Here is a 21831-nt window from a genome sequence, read left to right on the forward strand (position 1 = left end):
TCGATATGGATTACATCTCAATGTTAAGAAAACAAAAACCCTCACCACTGGACCAATAAACAACATTCTTATCAGTGGAGAAAAGATTGAAGTTGTCAAGGACTTCATTCTTCTGGGATCAACTATCAACATTCGCGGAAGCAGCAGTCAAGCGATCAGACGACGTATTGCATTAGGCAAATCTGCTGCACAAGACCTTTTCAAGTGTTGAAGAGCAAAGACGTCAGTTTAAGGACTAAGGTACTCCTGACCCAAGCCAGGTATTTTCAATAACTTTCATATGCATGCTGGACAGTGAATAAGGAAGACCGTAGAAGAATTGATGCTTTTGAGTTATGGTGTTGGAGGAGAATACTGAACGTGCCATGGACTGCCAAAAGAACCAATAGATCTGTGTTGGAAGAAGGGCAGCCAGAGTGCTCCTTAGAGGTCAAGATGGCCAAACTTCGTCTCATACTTCGGACATGTTGTCAGGAGGGACTAGTCGCTGGAGAAGGATATCATGTTTGGTAAGGTGGAGAGTCAGAGAAAAAGAGGAAGACCCCCAACGAGATGGATTGGCCAAGTGGCAGCATCAATGGACTCGAGTGTGGCAACGGTAGTGAGGTTGGCCCAGGATCGGGCAGTGTTTCATTCTGCTGTGCATAAATAAGGTCGCTATGAATCGGTACCGACTCGATGGCATCTAACAACAACATTGCTGGTGTGGCTCTGTGGGTTACTGCGCCAGACTGCAAAGCCGTTTGAACTGCAAAGTCTGTGGTCCAAGCTCACCAGCTGTCCCTCGGAAACCGTATGCAGTGTCGTTCTGGGTTGGAATAGACTCAACGGTACTTAATAACAACAACATTGTTGTTAAGTGCCTTTGAGTCAACTCATAGCAACCGTGTATAGAGTTTTCGAGGTTATAAATCTTTTACCCTGTAAGGTGAGTCCTGGACTGTGAGCCACCAGCCATTCTGCTGGTGAAGAGTAGGCTTTTTGCTCCTACTAAAATGTATAGCCTTGGAGCCCCTCTGCAGGGTCGCTATGAGTCGGAACCTGCTCGAAGTCACTTAACAACAAAAAAAACCTTTTTACTGGAGTAGAAAGCCTCATCACGCAGAGGGGCTGGTGGATTCAAACTGCTGACCTTGTGGTTCACAGTCCAATGTGTGAAGTGCCTTTGAGTCGTTTCCAACTCATAGTGACCCTGTATAGGGTTTCCAAGGAGAGGCTGATGGGTTTGAACCGCCACCTTGTGGCTCAAATCGGCCCTGTGGTCCAGGGCTTTTTGTCATGGGCACGCGGGGACTTGGCGTCTATTAGCATATCCTCAACGTGTTCATTAGCATTGCAAGCGCGGGACTCATTTCTCTCCTAATGGTTTTCGGATTTTGATTGTAAGAATTTTTAAATGCCTGTCTTCCTTCATTAGAACAGTGTCGGGAACAACGGGGGCGTTAATAAACATTTCTTCAGTGTTTACATGAAGAAGCATGACGAGCCTACTTTGTTTAGTTTCAGCTAAACCTCGAGTAAGAAACGCCATGGCAAAGAGACGCCAGATAAACACAGCTGCTGGAGAGGCGGCGCCGCCAGAGGGGTTGCTGCGCATGCGCCTATCGGTAAACCTGCTGGGCGGGGTCGCATGGCTTGTGACGCTATTTTAAGCTTCGTGACGTAGCTTTGCGCGCCAGAGTGAGGCGGGGAGTAGCAGCTGAGTGCCGGCCCGCCCTCTTCCACCAGCACTGAGTGGATGGAAACATCTGTCCCACGTGCCGGAAGTCAGCTGCAGACAACGACGACACGCCAGTTGGTGTCTCACCGCGCCGAGACCCTGCGGGTGTCCTCGCGAGACGAGCTCGCCGAAATGGCTGCGTCCGGTCAAGGTAAAGGCCGGCGCCCTGCCGGTGCCGGGCGCGGAGGAGCTGCCTTGCTTAGTCCGCCCCTGCCCGTCCTGCCGGAGCTCCCCGGGAAGGCTGAGTGGCGTGGGGCGGGGAAAGTGGCCGGCGCCCGGGGCTTGTCCCGGCCCAGCCGTTCCCAGCGTCCAGTCAAGGTCACGCGCCTGGCTGGGGCCGAGCCTCCCCTGGGTGTCGCCTCCCGTCCAGCGCCGCCCCAAGTAGCTGCCGCTCGGGGACATTCCGTCCCTGTTCTCGGAAGCGCTCTTGCCCGTGGAGACTAATGTGTGTGCTTTGTTCGTTTGTGCTTTCCTGTGCAAGCCCGACAGGCCCGGGGCTGTGTGCAGGGCGCCTCTCAACTTCGTTATGGATGGTTTGGCGCGTTTGTGTGCCAGCGGAGTGGCTGGTTAGGGGGCAGTTCGTCTGCATTGAGCTTAACGATGGTGCTCACAGCCATAGGCCCAAACGGCTCACTTAGGTAGCAGTAAATTCGGTTTAAAGACAAAGGTGGTGAAATACCCAAGTCATCACTCGGTCACCGGTAATCAGGTTTTAGTATTGTGGGGTGAGGGGGGCGATCCAGGATATGGTAGGCTACAGTCGTATGACCAATCACTGGGGGTCTGGGGGGGGTGTGTGCCATAGCTACAGATCCCCCCCCCCCAAGCTGCTTCAATACAGACCAGCATACGTTCACGTTCAGCGTAGGCGACTGTATGGGTCAGCATGGACAGTCGGTCAGTTTCCTTCAGTCTCAGAAATGCTGAGACAGTTGGAAGTTGACGTCATGTGGCGTGGTGATCACTAACCCTGTGACCACTGGCTTACTGGGCCAGGAAGCCTGGCCTATGGCAGAAAGGTGTGCCTGCGAGGCCGAGGCTGAGGCCGAGGCCGGGGCAGACCTGCCGCCATCAGCCGTCGGCCATCCCGCCGGTTCACCAGGTCAGATGCCAGCTGTCCCTGCCACAGCCCTCCCAGGGCATACTCCCAATTATGGGGGCGCTATTAGGGAAGTTTCAGGTGACAATTCAGCTGCGGGAAGCCTCCTCAAACTGAGTCAAAGGGGTTAAAAAGCTCTTTTAGCTCTGCCAAAAATGTTAAAAAGATGAAAAAAGCATTGCCACTGATAAAAAGGAATATTTATTGAATTCAAGTACTGTGCTAACTGCTTTCCATGGCTAATTGCATTTAATCACAACTTCTTGAGGTTTGTAGATGAGGACCACATGTCTTAAAATATTTAACTATTTAAATAGCAATGCCAGCTAGTCAATTCCCACTCATAGCAACACTGTGTATGGTTTCTAAGGAGCTGCTGGTGAGTTTGAACCACCAACCTTGGGTTCAAACCGACCTTATGGAAATCGAGACACTGGGGACTTGGATTTCTGTTTGCTTCCCCTGACCCAAATCTCCCAACCCTTTGTTGTGTGTTCTGAGAAGGCGACCATGTTGTTTGTTGGTAGGTGCCATGGAGTGAAACAGTACAGCTGCCCCATAGAGGTTTCTAGGAAAAGCTAGAGGAGTAATTATAAACTTAAGATTTTTGTCTCTACTATAGGTATTAACATTGTCTTAATTTAGTGTGATTTTCCAAAAATTGTTAGTTGAAATTTTAAAGTAAACTTCTTAGTTAAAAATGAATGCCATTTGTTTCTTCAAAAATTTCTTAATCTATTTAGGAATGAACGGAGCTCTGGTAGCATAGCGGTTACGAGTCGGGCTGCTATAATCTCACGGTCAGCAGTTCGAAACTACCAGCTGTTGCGTGGGAGAAAGATGAGGCTTTCTGCTCCCGTAAAGATTTACAGCCTCAGAAACCCTGTGCAGGGTCTCTATGAGTCAGAACCGACTCCACAGCACATAACCACCACCATTTAGGAGTGGTAATGAATTATTACTAATTATCTTAATGTTATTAGGAAACTTTGAGAGAAGTTTGGAGTCTCTGGACCTCGCCGAGTTTGCTAAGAAGCAGCCATGGTGGCGTAAGCTGTTCGGACAAGAATCTGGCCCCTCTGCCGAAAAGTATAGCGTGGCCACACAGCTGCTCATTGGAGGCGCCATGGGCTGGTGAGTGATGTCACACATGTCCAGTTCGTTTGGGCAAGATTTAACAAATGGGAACACATTGACTTTTGTGAGTTGGTCACATTGTGTAGCATTCATCTCGACACTGGGTTTTCAAGTACTGTTTAGTGATTACACATAATGAATACAGGTAGTCTCTGGGTTACAAACAAAGTTGTATGTGCCGCAAGTAAAGCGAATTGTGAAGAATTTGTGGCAAGCAGGAAGGAGCTGGTTCTTCACAATTGGCTTTACTTGTACGTAGGGTCACTGTGAGCTGGAACCCACACAACAGAGGTCAGTGGACTTTTCTCCCAGTCATAACCTGGGGAAGTATTATATAGTTCACTTCTTTTCACAGCAACTCCATGAAATTGGTCATTGTCCTCTTTATTATTGTTGTCAAGTGCCATTGAGTTTGTTCCAATTCATGGCGACCCTGCATCTGGTTTCGGAGGAGGAGCTGGTAGGTTTGAACCACTGACCTTGTGGTTCGCAGACCAGTGCTGATCTACAGCGCCACACCAGCAGTTCTAGCTATCCTTATCCTCCTCCATTTTTAGAAACTGAGGATCAGATAGGCTGCGCATTCCATTCCTGGCTCTTCTATCTTGGTGTTCGTAGGTGCCTCGGAGCTCTGCTCACTTCTTCCTCCTTTGATTGACTCAAGATACAACGCATTCCTTCGGATTGCATCTGACCTTGTTAACATCATAGAAGGGCAGCTATACAACACATGGGACAGATCACATGAGACCCCCATCATGGGGGTGACTGCATTATGTTAAGGGTTCATCGTGGAGGTGATAACTGCCTCGGAACGGCTGAACTAGCACAATCAAGTTTATTTTTTCCTGTTGTCTTCTGGCTATTCCATATACTCACTGCCAGTGAGTCACTTCTGACTTACAGTGGAGATTATATATATATATACACACATATATATACATTATATATATGTGTGTGTGTGTGTGTGTGTATAGGGTTTCCAAGACAGTAAAACTTTCTGAGAACAGATAAACTCATCTTTCTCCTGTGGAACCCCTGGTGGGTTTGAACCACCTAGGGGATAGGTGTAGTCGCTGGACCTAATTGCTTTTGAAATGCTAATTTCTCATTGTTTATATATAGAAAACCAACTGATTTTCGTGTATTGATCTTGTGTGCTGTAACCTTGCTAAAATCACTTTTCGTTTCCAGTAGCTTTTTTAGCTTTTCCATAGGTTTTTCTCCCTAGCCAATTACTATTGTCTGCAAAGAAAGACAGTTTTGCATCTTCCTTTCATATTTTAATGACTTTTGGTTTTGTTGCTTTCTCTTACGGTGTTTAATAGAAATAACGAGAGCACACATCCTGATCTGTGGTAGGCAGAAGCTTCCCATCAGTGATTCCAAAAGTGCTCTAGAAACAGTTGTTATCAAAATCCCAAATCAACTGCCTTTCAGCTAGGTTCTCACACAAGCCTTTTCAAGGGAGACCGTTTTCTCCATCTGGTGGCAGAAGGGGATGTCAGAGAGATTCAAAACTCAAGAACTAATCAATATTCCATTTCCAACTTTGATTACAAAGGGGGCCACGTGCACAGGCTGGAGAGCAGTTGCAAGGCAGCCCTATGACTTGGACCCGACTTTTTCCGAATGGCTTATGGGCTGTCACTCTGTATTGTGTCATCTGAGCAGATGAACGGATAGTCAGACCTTTACCAAAAGTTTCCTTCCACCTCTCCCCGCCTGCCCTTGCTTTCTGTTGTCAAAGCGTTTACTTGTCGACATGTCATAAATCCATACTAGTCGTCTTATTTTTGCATTAAACATTGAATTCTCTTACTAACTGGGTTTTTCCGATCAGAAAGAAGCCTTGACATTTATTCCTCTAGTGTCCAGTGCCCTTGCTTTTTTCTTTCCTTTGTGTAGATTCAGATTTCTATCTGCCATTGTTTTCCTCTGCCTCAAAGACTTCCTTTCATATTTCCTGTACTGCTGGTCTACTGATGAGTGCTTTCAACTTGTGTATGTCTGAGCAAGTCTTTATTTCACTTCTGGCTTTGGAAGATACTTTCCTCTTTGGGCAGCTTTTAAGGTCTCCTGATTAGCGTGTATTCTAAGCAGTTTGAGCATGTTATTCCTTGTTATAGTTCTCTTCATGTTTTATGTGGAAAACTGTATTGTGAAGCGAGCGCCTGTTTCATCTCAGTGATTGCGATCCCCTCCGTGGAGCAGCGCCTACCCCATTTCTTCCCCAGGATTCATTCCCACTTGCCCCGCTTTTCCATGGAGAACAGTCCTTCCTAGTGTTGTCCCCTGTAAACTTACCTGGAGTCCTGGTGTAGTGCTATAGGAGAAGCTCTGGGCTGCTAACCACAGGTTTGGTGGTGCAAACCCATCAGTCAGTCCTTGGAAATCCTATATAGGAGCCGACTGGGCACTTAACCCTAACCACCACACCAACATATACTTATCTACCGTGAAGGTGAGGTCTGCCCCAGGACTCGTCATGTTTCTTACTTCAAAAGGTCAGTGAGGTTTTTGGATCTGTGGATTTGTTGTTTTGATCAAATTTGCAATATTTTTTTCTAATATCTGCTCAAATTTTGGGCGCTTCGGGTTAATGTGCTGGGCTTCAAGGTGAGTTTGAGCCACAAGGTTGGTGGTTCATCAGAACCCTATACAGGGTCACTAAACACCAGCAACAACTTCTCTTCCCTAGCTTTCACATATATTGGTGGTGTTAGGTGCCATCGAGTCGGTACTGACCCATAGCGACCTTATGCACAACAGAACAAAACACTGCCCGGTCCTGGGCCAACCTCACTACTATTGCCATGCTTGAGTCCATCGATGCTGCCACTTGGCCAGTCCATCTCGTTGGGGGTCTTTCTCTTGTTCTCCGACCCTCCGCCTTACCAAACATGATAGCCTTCTCCAGCGACTGGTCCCTCCTGACAATATGTCCTAAGTATGAGAGCCGAAGTTTGGCCCTCCTGGCCTCCAGGGGGCGCTCTGGGCTGTTTGAAATCCTCTCACATTCTTGTTGTAACTACTAATGCAGGGAGGCCCTGTATCTCCTTTCTTCTTCTTCCCTCTGGTGGTGGTGGTGGTTAAAGTGCCATTGAGTCACAAGGGTAATAGCCTATACTTTCTGTCGTTTTCATGGTTTTCAATGTTTACCTCTTTCTTCTACAGTGTCTAAAGCAAGCCTCTGGATTTCCCATTGCAGGCATTGTATTTTGCTTCTAGAAGTTTGGTTTACATTTTAAAAAACTTTTCATTAGCTCTTTGAATAAGTACAATACAGTTCTAATAAATGTTTTAATGTTCTTATCTACTAAATGTTGCTAGATTGATTTTTTTCATTGGTTTGTATTTTCCAGCGTTGTATTCCTGACAGTTTTTGATTAGATGCCAAATATTGTGGATTTTATCTTCTTGGATGCTGAACATTTATTAATCCTATACATAGGCTTCCGTTTAGTTCAGTGAGCAATTAAATTACCTGGGTTTAATCTTTTTGGACCTGTCTTTTAAGTTTTTGTTAAGCAAGAAAGTGTTGGGGGAGAGCTTGCACAGTACGCACATGTGAATGTGTCTACATGCTTGAAAAATCAGACCAAAATACCAAGGGGGGGAGATGAGTCCTGGTGTGGTGTTGGAGGAGAAGCACCAGCCACTCCTCAGAAACGCTGTACAGGAACTGACTCAACAGCACTTAACAATAACAATGACACAAATTCGTAATAATGAAAATCTCTGATCACTCTAAATAGCTCTTAGTAAATCCCATGAAATGTCTATTTTAATGAGTCTGAACAGTGGACATGATTGAGATTCTGTGGACTGACACGTGAAAGAAAGCAAGTTAGAGCTCCCATCTAACCCCATGAGAGTCATCTCTGAACAGCACAGCTTGAAGTGGTTTGCTCAAGACCACAAAGTAGGTGGTGGAACCAAGATTCAAACCAAGGTCTTTGTGACTTCAAAATCTCTGCTGTTTCCTTATGCCCTGCTTCTTGTCGGGGCTGGCATCCGGTAGGGCCTAGGAAGGAAATGGTACATTCCAGGGTAAATAGGATGTAAACACCTGACAGCTTGTCAACGTGTCTTGTGGTGCTTTGATTTTTGTAGGTGCACCGGCTTCGTTTTCCAGAAGGTTGGGAAGTTAGCAGCAACAGCTGTAGGTGGTGGATTTTTCCTCCTTCAGGTCTGTATGTGAAATGTCCCTGGGTTTATAAATTCTGCTGATTCGTTAAGGAATGTGCTGTGGAGACATGAGCTCTTAACATCATCCACTAGAGTGTCCTCAGAATTTACTTTTAAATCAAGCTTTTGAGCATGTGGGTCAGACGTCATTACTTACTGTTGTGGTTGTGTGCCGAGGAGTCGGTTCCGACGCATAGCGACCCTGCACAGGGTTTCCGAGGCTGTAAATCTTGACGGGAGCAGAAAGCCTCGTCTTTCTCCTGCGGAACAGCTGGCAGTTTCGAACTGCTGACCCTGAGGTTTGCAGCCCGATTCGTAACCACTACGCTACCAGTCATATTTAATTTCCTCAATTATCCAATGAGGACTGAAGTACATATTCCTTATAATCGCTGCCTCCCAGGGTTCTGATGGCAAAAGTAGACAGTCTGTGTTGTCTGCGAAAGCACACTAATGCTTGATCTAGTCCAGCCCTAACTCTGTAATACCGGTGTGCCACCAGGGTCCTTCACCCAAAATCTAAGGGCTTTAAACACCGCTTATTCTGTGATCGCTCGTGGATGGCTTTTGTGGAGTAACAATGTGGGAGCATTAACATGGCTGCTTACAGCTCAGACTCTCATGTGGCCTATTGGTGACGTCAAGCTTTCTAAATGGCTTCCTATTGCTTTGAAATGTCTTAATCCAAGTGTGCTGATGGTCTCCTTTTGGGGCCATGACAGTAGTTGGTACTGGGAGTGACTCCAGGAAAGCCCTTAAAATGGGATTCTGGTGGTATTGCATGGGGAAAAGCGAGGGGCCATCTAAAAGTGGATGAGGAAATTGAATGAAAATATCAAGGGTGTATTTAAATGTGCTTCCCACAGCAGAAAACCCTGTGTTGGCTACGAGGTTTGTCTGTTTCCCTAATATCTTGATCTCCTCTGATTTTCCTTTTACTATGTTCGTTTTTACACTCACCTAAAACTTTGTTAGGGGTGTTTCACAGTATGCATAACATCTAGCAGACAAACAACAACACTGCCAACAGCCCTTAAGGGTAGATTTCTACACTCAGAACTTGATGGCAGGTCGGAGGGGTTTTGACAGTCCCCTTTTGTGATGTATCCTGATAAAAGGAAACAGCCAGCCTGTGTTTCTCATTTCTTGTCATTTCATTGTGAAACTGCAGCTTGCTAACCATACTGGCTACATCAAAGTTGACTGGCAGCGAGTAGAGAAGGATATGAAGAAAGCCAAGGATCAGCTGAAACTCCGTAAGAGTAACCAGTTACCAAACGAAGTCCAGAGCAAAGCTGAGGAGGTGAGACTGCGTCAAGGATGCAAAGAATTCTGTCTGCAGAAAAATAGGGTTCTTGGGTCAGAACGCCACTTTGTAGTGTGGGTCAGCCTTAGTCAGAATAGCTTCACTTCCGAGGCACCTTTTTAAAATAAGTTAAAGTGTTTGGTGACCCTTGTTGGTGAGGGAGAATGCAAAGTGATACAAAAGAGCATTAGTACATATTTGTGGATTATCTTTTTAATGAAATATTTTAGGAATGGGGATACAGGTTGCGGGAGAGAGAGGTGGTTAGGATGTGTGTTGTGTAGTCAGTGTGATCATTTTTACCTTCGATAATTTTACGTCATGTTTTGTCTCTATGCACATATATCGCTGAATCATCCATATGTTAAATATTCTACACACTAAGTCGTGGGGATGTCCAAGCTGACAAATGCTTTCTGTGAAGGGTATGAGAGAAAACATTTTAGGCTCTGTGGGCTATACAGTGTCTGTCACAGTGACTTAACACTGCCTCTGTAGAGGTGTTAGAGGCCTCAACTAAGATAGTCACGATACGGAGGGGAGGAAGTGGCTGATACTTTGTGGATAGGACTTAACCACTGAGACCAGACAGGGAGGTGTGAGGGCCAGGGCGCTGACCAAGAGGCTACCTGAGCTTCTACCTGAGGTCAATCATGTGTATCACGATCCTGTGAGTGCTCTCTGAAGAGGAGCAAGTTTGGGGACAAGGGAGGGGAGAAAAGCAATCAGTTCAATATCAAGCAACAAGGAAGCCATTGGTGACTTTGGTGAAAAGAGTTGAGCGAGTCTGAAGAAGGAAAGATAACTGAGCAAGAGCAGTTGTCTCTAGAGATAGGGAGATTAGGGGGGGAGAGGGAGGGGAATGAAGGGGTTGTTAAAGACTTGAGTATAAATGTGGGTATGGAGGGCATAGTTGGGGTTAGGGACAGAGCTCTCTCCTGGTTCCCCATGTGGCCAACCTATTTGGTCACAAAATCTCTTTGGATAATACACAAACTACTTGACGTAGCATCCAGGTGTGAGAGAGATCATTTTGTTCATTCTGATTTAGTATATATAGGTAGTGTGGCACTGTAGGACTAGCGCTGGACTGCTAACTACAAAGTCGGCAGTTCAAATCCACTAGCTGCTCACAGCAACCCTCTACAGAGTCACTATAAGTCGGAAATGACGCCACAGCACTTAGCGGGTTAATGCAGTGTGCTCTCTTCTGTTTGCAGGTGGTATCGTTTGTGAAGAAGAATGTCCTTGTGACTGGGGGATTTTGTGGAGGCTTTCTGCTGGGCATGGCATCCTAAGGCAGACAACTTTGGGGTTGTTTTCATCCATCATTCGTCCGAAAGTGTCCATTGCGTTTTTCCAGCCATCATAGGACACTGAGTCTCTCCTCCCGTGCCTTCCTCTTTCTGTTGGTACAAGCTAACTTTGTGTGCACATTTTGTCGCTGGCTGGCTTCACACTACAGTGACTGTAGTGTTGGTGTCTATTTCCTTCTGTGGTTGGTTTTAGACTACACAAAGATGGTGGTTCCAGCTCACCAGATGCTCCTTGGAAACCCTATACAGGGTCGCTGTGGGTTGGAATCGACTGGACGGCACTGAACAACAACAACCGCAACTTGGACTTCCTGATGACGGGAGAGACAGACATTACATTCTTGTCCCGGTACACTCCCCGCGCAGTTAGTCTATAGCTCAGCAAGAATGTAGCTTTCTGCTGAATAAAACCAACTCAAGAAGAAAGGACACCAAGATAGCCACTGTAGTGTGACAACGGCCATAGACGAAATGTCTACAGATGCGTCTGAGTGCTCCAATCCAGTGTTATACTGCAGAAAGAGATCTGTGTGTACTTGGTGGTGTTTTCCTGACAACATAACAGCGTAATCTAACTTAACCTGTGAAGGTCTTTCATTTGGTGGGAACATCTCTAGGGAGTCAGAGCCGGAGGAAGAAGCTATAGCTCCTTCGGTACCAATGCTAGGATTGAGCCAGTCAAATGTTTTCACACTTCACTGATTTCTTTTCTTCTTCCAGAAGAAGCATTCAGAGGCCCTCACAGTTAAAAAGGACAGTGAAGTGAAATATTTCTGTCCTAAGCTGGAGTGAATCCCAACCCTTACCAGTTTGATTTTTTAAAAACTTTCTACACACTTAGAACCCTAACACATTTTGTCATTGTGACCTGTGTACATGTCTGCAATTACAACTAGTATAATCCTCTTTATCACTGTATTCATGGGACTACAACAAGGAGCCTTTCTCTCCTGCTGCTCCTTTTTTTTTTGTTTTATCGTGAATTATGTGATAGTTTACATGGGGGAGAACATTAGTTTTACATACATTCTGTCATATGTCGTTTCATTGCCATGGTTACAATCCCCTCCAGGCATCATCAACTAACCAATCCTTTACCCCTGTGTCCCCCAGTCTTCAGCACACAGTTACTCTCCTTCTCTGGATCTAAAGTCTCCAGCTGCTCCATCGCTCCACGTCATCATCTCTGCCTCCATTCCATGCATCACTGCTTCTCTGGGTAGAGTCCTGCTCTCCGCTCTTCTCCCTTGATGGTCCCAGTGACCTCCGCCCCTAGACTGAAAAGTCAATCACTCCCCTCCTTTTGCTACAAAACATCTGTCTTTACATTACCAACCCTCACAATCAGTCCTGATGATAATTATTCACTATTTTATATCCACATTTCATTTCATCAGCCCTGCCTAGTCAGATTGGATACTACTCACTGGAGATTCTACCTTCCTCCAGGCCCTCTGGATCTAGATTCCCTCTTGAAAGCTTGTAAGCCAGTCACTTCTTGCCTTTGTTGCCCCCCCACCCCATTCTGGGTAGCCAATGTCCAAGTTGCCCATCCTGTCCTCTCCATGTGTAGAGGGGGTGGGAATGATCCTTGCTGTAAGGATTTGTTCCCTCTTTTGAACTACTGCATCCACAGATGTAGGTCAAGTTCATCACATTGTAGCAGATTACGCTTTTTTTCTCTCCTCTTCTGGTTGAGCTCTGATCATCCAGTCATTGAAGCCAGGTCAAGTGGGGATTATCTGCAAGTGTGGGTGTTCTTGTGCATATGCCCTCTCTTCTCATCAGCTGGACACTTCACTCTCCACTCTAGTCCTCTGTGGCCGTGTCACTGACTCTGTAAGGTTGTTGTTGTTAAGTGTTGTTGAGTCGATTCCAAGTCATAACGACCCTGTACAGGGTTTCTGAGGAATGGGTGTTCAATATTCGTTGAATATAGGGATAATGACCTCATGAAAAGTTATCTAGTTATAGTGCTGATTCAAAGAATTGAGACTGAGAATGCAGAAAACTACTAAAGGTTAGTTTTACTAGGAATTAACTTTGCAGATCATCACTTGCAAAACGTGTATGTGTCTCTACGGCCTTGAATTTTAAATATTTGCCTTCTAATCTCTCTCGTAGCTCTGGTAGTATAGTGCTTCTAAATTGGGCTGCTAACCTCAAAGTCAGCAGTTCGAAACTACCAGCTGTTCCACAGAGAAAGATGAGGCGGTTTGCTCCCGTAAAGATTTCCAGCCTCAGAAACCCTGTGCAGGGTCGCTATGAGTCAGAACCGACTCCACAGCACATAACCAACAACAGTATGTAAACTGAAAGTACGTCTGCATGTGTGGAACTTTTAAGAATTCACCTATTCGCATTTCCTCATTACATCACAGCGCTATTTTAAGGCAATATATACTATCCGACGCATGTTAATGCGCTGGACTGAAAGGTCAGTGGTTCACGCTCAACAGCCAGTCCTCAGAAACCCTATGCAGGTTTCGTAACTGACTTGACAGCACTTAATAATAACAACAAAACCATAATAGTACGAGTCTCTTGGGTGCATATTTTTGTACAATATTTCTTTTCCTTTTTTTATTATGGAAAACTTGATTATATGCAACAGTCAAGAAAATAGTATAATTACCCCATGTCCATCACCCTAATGACCCTAATGACAGAACTCCTAAATTGGAATGAGGGCAGACAGCCTCATCTGTCCTGCAGAGCGAATGGTGGGTTCCAAGTGCCAACCTTATTGCCACCAGGGTTCTTTTACCCGCTTTATCAGCACACTTGTGTTAATGGGGTCTTTTGAAAGCCCTCATTGTGCTGCATCTACAGTATGGTGGAGTAGCGGAGTAGGTTACAAGTCGGCTTCCTGCTCCTGTAAAGATGTGCAGCCTGGGAAACCCAATACCTGACACTCGGCCAGAAAGGTAATGATGAGGAGAATCCTTTAGTGTCACAAATACAGAAGGTTCAAAAGGCCCAGTTGGTGCTGAGGTGGCTTTCAGCTGCTTTGTTTGCATGAATCCACATGAGGTACACACGTTTACATTCAAATGGGGTGGGGTGCCTTATAAACTCTTAGAGCCACCCTCATTCCCTTTTTGGCCCCAGCACTTATACCCTAGTTTCCCACATTCGGGATTTTGCTGATTGTGTCCCTGTGAACAGTTTGTGGGCACAAATATTTCATAGCTGCTGTCATATTCCTCTGTTAGGATGTCCATGTCTTGTTGGTCTCTTGGTAATGTTAGTGGCCATTGATGATTAATTCCTAGACCCATTGTGACGTTAGGAGTTTGAAAAGTGGTGAAATGTCACTGCTTAGGGACATTTCCTTAGTTACCTTGAGGCATGACTTTTATAGCAAGCAGAGGCACCTGCTCCGTTGTGGATTGCTCTGTCTGCTGCTGTATGGTGCCTCAGAACCCTATGGGGCAGTTCTACTCTGTCCTATGTTGTTGCTGTTAAATACCTTTGAGTTCATTCCAACACATAGTGACCCTGTATGTAGTTTTCAAGGAGTGACTGGTGGGTTTGAACCTGTGTCTAGCGGTTCTGTGCTTACACTATAGTGACATACCAGGGCCACTGTAAATCAGGACCAATGGTAGTGGGATGGGTCTTAGTATATAATTGCTGCAAATCCAACCCTTAGACGTGGCCAAGGTATAGCGTGGTCAGGGATTTCCACCTAGCACAGTCATCCTGAAGGGACATGGACACCTCATTGTGACCCATTCGGGCCATTCGCCTCGTAGCATTACATGCAGTAGTGGTAGGTCAGACTGTCGGGTGGAAGCAACCACTGGGCCCAGGTGGCTCCTCTGCCCTTTGCACTGCTGTGGTCTAAGGTGTGTCCTCCCCAGGACCTCTCATAGCATTCATTTGCCAGTCATGTTGTATTGTTACTTGTTAAGAAAGGATATAGTTGCTGGGTTGTTAAGTGGCATCAAGTCAGTTCCAACTCAGCGACTCCACGTATAACAGAACAAGACACCGCAGTCCTGTGGTGTCCTCCCAACTGTTAGGTTGGAGCCCATTCTTGCTGCCACTGTGCAAGTCCATCTCGCTGACCCTCCCCTTTGCCCAGCATGCCTGTCTCTGCTTCTGAGATGGCAACCTGTAAGCCTAGCTGGAGGGTAAAATCTTCCAGGGACTGGTCCCAACTGATAACATGTCAGAAGTATGAGAGATGAAGTCTTGTCGTCCTGGCCTCCAAACTGGCTGGCCTTCTCCCAACTCGGATTCCTTTCTTCTGGCAGTCCATGGTACTTTCAGTATCCTCCAACACCATAGTTGAAATGCATCAATTCTTCTATGGTCTTCCTTACCCGTTGTCCAACTTTTACAAACATGGGAGGTAATTGAAAATACCATGCCTCAGGGGGTTTGGGCGCACCATAGTCATACTGACACCCTTTTACCTTGAACTTTCCTGGTCATTTGCAGCACGTTTGATTCCTTGACTACTGCGTCCAAGAGCACTGAGTGTGCCTCCAAGTAAAATGAAATTCTTGTCAACTTCAAACTTTTCTCTGGAATCCCAAAATTTGGAAGTGAGTTTACCTAATTCCTTGTTACCTTTCACTCCTCATCCTGATCCTTTTCTGGGGATGTCTACACTCAGTGACGGAGGCTAGGGTGGTGAGGCAAAAGCGTTCCCAGCATTTAGCATCAACTGATGCATCTGGTAGAGCATGGACTGTCCAATGCCTTGGACCGTCCATCACCTCAGCAACAGAAGGTGCGCTATTGCGCACTACTGCAAACACCATGTAAGAGCCATGCCTGACTTCTGACTTCAACCCAAGGTCAATTCCTATGAAGCAGATGTTAGACATGCTTCTACCCTACGACCTTGTTTAGACCCAATTCTGATACCAATCATTCTTCCTACAGCTCTCTGCTTTCACATCTGGGTTCAATAATCCATTGCAAAGGCTGCACAACACACAGCAATATGATCATGGGGTTTATTAGGGAAATGAACAGGGTACAATTCAGGATCAAAGCCAACTGAGGACGCAGTAGTTCTCCAGTCAGGGACGCCTCTAGTCTGTGCTGCAAGCATGCCTCACCCTTCAGCTTCTCTGCAATGCGGCCCCTTGGCCTCTGGCCTACTTGGGGTGGGGAAGTGATCCAAAGCCCTTTTAGCCATATTGTCAGGAGGGAGTAGTCACTGGATAAAGATACCATGTTTGGTAAGGTGGAGGGTCAGAGTAAAAGCGGAAGACCCCCGAGAGATGGATTGGCCAAGTGGCCGCATCGATGGACTCAAGCGTGGCAACAGTAGTGAAGTTGGCCCAGGATCAGGAAGTGTTTCATTCTGCTGTGCGTAAGGTCGCTATGAGTCAGTACCAACTTGATGGCACGTAACAATAACAACCCAATCATTTGGTGGGAATTAAGATGACTCTGGATAGAAAAGTAAATTTACGGCATCATAACTGTCCAGCAGCAGACAGCCTGGAAAGCTGACAATGTAACGGTGTCAAGGGACACAATGACCAGTCAGACTGGAACCAGCAGAACAGAGCAGCTGTGGCCCTTGTCATGTTGATCTATTTCAGGTGCTGCAGTGGGAGAGACGGTTTCTGCCAAATGAATGGCTGCATAGCCTGGCTAGCTGCACCCTTGAGTGCATTAGGTCATTTGACAGCAAGGCCTGTTGAATGAATCCCATACTGTCACAATATAGAGTTCTATAATGTGCTGGACATCCTTTTTGGGGGTGGGTGAATGATTCCCCTTGGCAAATGGAGATGTTGGGTGTTCTGAATTCATCTACAAAATCACAAGTGAGGAGGCGGGGCTTGACGGTGGCTACGGTGGAGGTGCAGTGAGGTTCGCTGTCAGCAATACCACCAAATACCAGGCACAGCAGACCCAGGGCAGAGCTCCAGAACTCAGAACCACATGGGCAAGAATATTCACAAGGTTTGAAGGCTTATAGCTAGTGGAACTTGAAGCGGAAGTGAGAAATCTCATACTTTTGCATTTGCTGGGCTCGGTGGCCCAGAGATGACAACTTGAGTGAGACCAAACAGCAAGACAAAGCGGGGGAGCAGACACACCACAGAAAAATGCCGCGGGAACCTCAGAACAAAGGCAGACAATACACTGTCGGGTTTGCTTTGTTCTGATTTTTTTTTTTTTTTGTATCTGTTCATTGGCCCCGCACTGTTTGCACACCTCCATACTGGTGACTAGAGGGGGTGCCTGAGCGAGTGGACACCCCCCACCCTCACCACTGGTGGGTTCTTCTGCCATGCATGCACATAGATATTCAGCCCAAGAGCAGGCGCTGAACTGTTGTTGTTTTTTTTAAAATATGGAAAAAGCCAGAATAAGGGGTTTGGAGAAGGAAAGAGAGTTTAAAAACAAAACAGGCTAAAAATTAAATAAAATCCTGAGGTACACTATAACAGCCAACAGTGGCATCTTGAAATCTCTCAAGCATCTTTGAAGGCAAGAAGCTGAAAGAAGACATTAAAGTCATACTCATATTGTTATGTGCTGTGGAGTCGGTTCTAACTCATAGTGACCCTGTACAGGGTTTCCGAGGCTGGAAATCTTTATGGGAGCAGAAAGCTTCATCTTTCACCCGCGCAACAGCTGGTAGTTTCAAACCGCTGACCTTGTGGTTCGCAGCCCAATTTGTAACCACTGCGCTACCAGAGCTCCTTATACTCATATTAGGCTACAGATTTGTTTTCTTTTTCTCTCCCTCCTCTCCCTTTTCTGCAATTATAGACTACACTATCCAGTCTAGTCTTGTTTTGGTGTATTTTGTTTTCTTTTTTCTTTTTTTTGCTGTTACTGTTTTGCTGTTTTATGCTCCCCCTCCTAACTTTCGGGGACTCTTTCACTCCCTATGTTACCCAAGAAGAGACGGCAACTGCTGTCATATAGTCAAGCTACAGTCACACTCTATAAAACACCAAAATCCAGGCAAGAACCAATACCAACTGCTATAAACCAGGGAGGCAGACAACACCTGTTACAGTTACTCTGAGTTAATAATAAGAGTGAAAAGGGAAGCCCACATCCTGATCACATCTCCCTGGAAACAATCAGAAAGCATAAAAAATACCAAAGCACATACTCAATTAAGTTAAGGCCACAGATAAACACTAAACGTCCCAGAAGCAAAAGCAGATGACCATATCAGCACATGTCCAGAAACAAGATAAAATGTCTGCGACAATGACCTAGAGGTAGACCTGGACTCCATTCTGGAAGGAGGGCAGGCTTTGGAAGCACCTGAGAAGGCATTCAGAAAAATGATTATAAAATGTTTCAAAATACTTTACAATGGAGTTGAGAAAAATAAGAAGTCAGGAAAGTGCTACAGGAACAATCAAATAAGATAGATGCAGCATTGGAAACAATTCAAAATCTACAGAAAGAGGGCCAAATGATCAATAATAGAATATTAGAAATAGACAATACACTGAAAGAGCAAAGGAGTAGGATAGAAGAGATGGAAGGCAGAACTAGTGATCTGGAAGACAAATCTCTCAAAACCACTAAGATAGAAGAGCAAACAGAAAAAAGGATACAAAAATCTGAAGAAGGTCTGATTCATGTTGGACAACATGAAGAGGAATAATTTAAGAATATTTGGCATTCCAGAACAAGAAGGATCACACAAATCCACAGAAGAAATATTTAAAGGACTGCTAGAAGAAAATTTCTCTAACATCCTGAAAAATGAAAAGATAAACATTCAAGAAGCTCAATGAAAAAACCCTGAAAGCAAAAAAACCCTGCCAACCAAGAATCCATTATCCAGCAAAGCTATCAATCAAATACAATGATATAATCAAAACATTCCATGATAAACAGAAGCTAAGGGATTTTGCCAAAGCCAACCCTGCGCTGCAAAACATCCTAAAAGCAGTTCTGTGGACTGCGAACCAACAAGAACAGACAACAACCAGAGATTGACATACATGGCAGCACCTCTCAGAACTAAATCGACAGAAGGAAGAGTCGAGAACAGGACAAAACTATAAGAACAAACTCAGAGAATCTGGGAGGTCAGTCAATGATCAAAACAAGTACAGTGTAAAAGAAGGTAATCACGTAGGAACAGAGCTCCGGATGGTGAGACGGTCAGGTAGATTACCAGGATAAAATAGACGGCACTCAATTGAGGGAAAATAATGGACTGTAAGGTAACCTCAGAAAATGAACACTTCACAATGTACCAAGAAAATGAAAATCCAGAAGAACATGGAAACATTAAAACTAATGAGGAAACTCACAAGAAAGAACACAAAAAGCATGAACTTAGCAAAGGAAGACATACACAGAACAAAGCTGCAACACCACACACACAAAAAACAAACATAATGGCAATAATTAATTCATACCTATTGATAATTATACTGAATGTAAATGGATTAAATGCACCAGTTAAGAGACGGAGGGTGCCAGACTACATAAGAAAACAAGATCCTTCAATATGCTGTCTGCAAGAGACACATCTCACACACAGAGACAAAAATAGATTAAAAGTCAAAGGATGGAAAAATATATACCAAGCTAATTGCAATAAAAAACGAACATGAGTGGTAGTTCTAATCTCTGATAAAATAAACTTTAAGGCAAAAGCCAGCATAATGGACTCAATGGGAATCCACGCTCTGATTGGTGACCACGCTGGTCACCCATAAGGGGAAGTGAGGGAAAAACAACAATGAAGCTGCGAGCTAAGCCCTACAACGTTCAATAGACGCCTGTGAACCCAGGTGGAGACCTGGTTGGCCAGCAGTGTGGCAAGACCTGGGGACTCTTGGGCCCAGAGTCAGTGACATAGCCACAGAGGACTAGAGTGGAGAGTGAAGTGTCCAGCTGATAAGAAGAGAGGGCACATGCATAAGTACACCCACACTTGCAGCTAATCCCCACTTGACCTGACTTCAATGGCTGAATGATCAGAGCTCAACTAGAAGGAGAAAGAAGAGGGAAAAAAGAGTAACCTGATGAACTTGACCCACACCTATGGATGCAGTAGCTCAAAAGAGGGAACAAATCTTTACAGCGAGGATCATTCCCACCCCCTCCATACACAGAGTAGACAGGGATGGGCAACTTGGACATTGGCTACCCAAAATGGGGGTGGGGGGCTACAAAGGCAAGAAGTGACTGGCTTACAAGCTTTCAAGAGGGAACCTAGATCCAGAGGGCATGGAGGAAGGTATAATCTCCACTGAGTAGTATCGAATCTGTCAGGGCGTGGCTGATGAAATTAAATGCAGATAGGTCTCTTGTGATACAATAGTGAATACTTGTTATCAGGACTGATTGTGAGGGTGGGAAACGTAAAGGTAGACGTTTTGTAGCAAGGAGGGGAGTGGTGAACTTTGCAGTCTAGGAACGGAGGTCCCTGGGACCATCAGTGGAGAAGAGCGGAGAGCAGGACCCTACCCAGAGAAGCAGTGATGCCTGAGATGGAGGCAGAGATGATGACTTGGAGAGATGGAGCGGCTGGGGATTTTAGACCCAGAGAGGGAGAGGGGCTGTGTGCTTGCGGGGTATACCCTTTGGTTGGTTGATGATGCATGGATGGGATTGTAACCATGGCAATGAAACAATATACGATAGGATGAATGTGAAGGTAATGGTCTCCCATGTAAACTATCACATAATTCACAATAATAATAAAAAAAAAAAATCCCAAGTGATGGGATGAGGTGATCGGGTCCACAATTTGTTCGGGGTTCATTGGCTCCCCTACTGGCAGACCTGTGATTACACTGTGGTCAGAGCCTCTGACCTGCTGCTTAGGGGCCTGCAGGACAGAGGCTCTTGCTCTCCATCCTGACCTCTGGTGGCAAGTGGAAAGGAGTTTGTCCCCCCACCGTGTCCGTTGAACTGGTTTTTCTTCACGTGGATTTAGGTGCTTGCCTTTTCTGTTCCTGCCCCAGAACAGGGAGAATTGGGTTGAACAGCTGCTGGGCAGTTGTATGTATCGTGGGGTGGGTTGTCTGGATGCTTGAGAGGCTCACTTCTGTCCACACCAGGACACGTGCCTTCACACTTTAGGACTGAGTAATAAGGTGGTGACTTGGTGGGGGATGTGTCCCACAGAGATGTAAACTTGGACCCTCTTATCCCCAAAGTTTCCTTGATGTCAGAAGAGTGGAGACAGGCCAGGGGTGTGGGGATCGGGGCTTGAAGCAGCCTCATCTCCCTGGCTTGGCGCTGGACTTCAGTTCTGAGCAGATGTCAGCTCACTCCCAGGCCAGTGGGGTCTTTCCTCCCCTATGTGGCCCAGTCCTTGGAGGAGAACCTCACTGTTTGGCTTAGAGGCGCTCACATCACCTAGCCCTAGCCCTGGGAGTCCACCTTTTCTCCACACCAACTTTCAAGCCACCAGCTAGGTCTTATTACTTTCTTACTAACATGTCGGTTAATGTTTCATGGCTACTGACAGCAGACAGAAGACTTGCTTAATTGGAGGACAGTATCCCAGAGGGAATTAACTCTTATATAATACTAGCTAAGGAGCTCTGGTAGCAGAGAGGTTATGAGTCGGACTGCTAACTTGAAGGTCAACAGTTCGAAACTACTAGCTGTTCTACAGGAGAAAGATGAAGCTTTCTGCTCCCATAAAGATTTACCACCTCAGAAACCCTGTACGGGGGTCACTATGAGTCAGAACCGACTCCACGGCACACCACCATCCATCCATCCAAGCTGAGCTTGGAGCCTGTGCTCAGATCTTTGACAGGCAGACCTTCTGTATAGTCAATTATTATCAAAATGTTGTGCCTCATCCCTTTGTTTGCCATTTTCCAGAAAGATGGGCACAACTAAGGATTGGGAGAACAAAATTAATCTCAGGTTGAAAAAATGGTGTATTAATAGATTTGAAATGACTGCACATTAGTGGTTCATTTTGATGTTTCTTCTGTAGCCAAATTGGACTGCTGCCCTCTCAGCTTTGCAGGTTCATTTTTGTATTTGCCTCCTCCTCCCCTAAAGAAGTTCCGGTAGCAGAGTGGATTAGGAGTTAGGCTGCTAACTGCAAGGGCAGTGGTTTGAATCTACC

The 21831-nt window shown here is 45.7% G+C and overlaps 1 protein-coding gene across 1 annotated transcript; it reads left to right on the plus strand.

Annotated features, from left to right (window-relative positions):
- The first annotated feature begins 1738 nt into the window (after positions 1-1738).
- On the plus strand, positions 1739-10751 carry FUNDC2 (FUN14 domain containing 2). Its single transcript, XM_006876839.1, has 5 exons — positions 1739-1871; positions 3803-3953; positions 8073-8148; positions 9319-9450; positions 10674-10751. The coding sequence occupies exons 1-5, from the start codon at positions 1739-1741 to the stop codon at positions 10749-10751; spliced, it is 570 nt and encodes a 189-aa protein (XP_006876901.1).
- The last annotated feature ends 11080 nt before the right edge of the window (positions 10752-21831 follow it).

Source organism: Chrysochloris asiatica, unplaced genomic scaffold, assembly GCF_000296735.1.
Source record: "Chrysochloris asiatica unplaced genomic scaffold, ChrAsi1.0 scaffold00419, whole genome shotgun sequence".
In the NCBI taxonomy this organism is placed as follows: Eukaryota; Metazoa; Chordata; class Mammalia; order Afrosoricida; family Chrysochloridae; genus Chrysochloris; species Chrysochloris asiatica.

Excerpts from the sequence above, each read along its gene's own strand:
- FUNDC2 (XM_006876839.1), top strand. The coding sequence starts at position 1,739 with ATGGAAACATCTGTCCCACGTGCCGGAAGTCAGCTGCAGACAACGACG. Across the intron at positions 8,149-9,318 it reads GTGGATTTTTCCTCCTTCAG|CTTGCTAACCATACTGGCTA; the intron begins GTCTGTATGTGA and ends GTGAAACTGCAG. Across the intron at positions 9,451-10,673 it reads TCCAGAGCAAAGCTGAGGAG|GTGGTATCGTTTGTGAAGAA; the intron begins GTGAGACTGCGT and ends TTCTGTTTGCAG.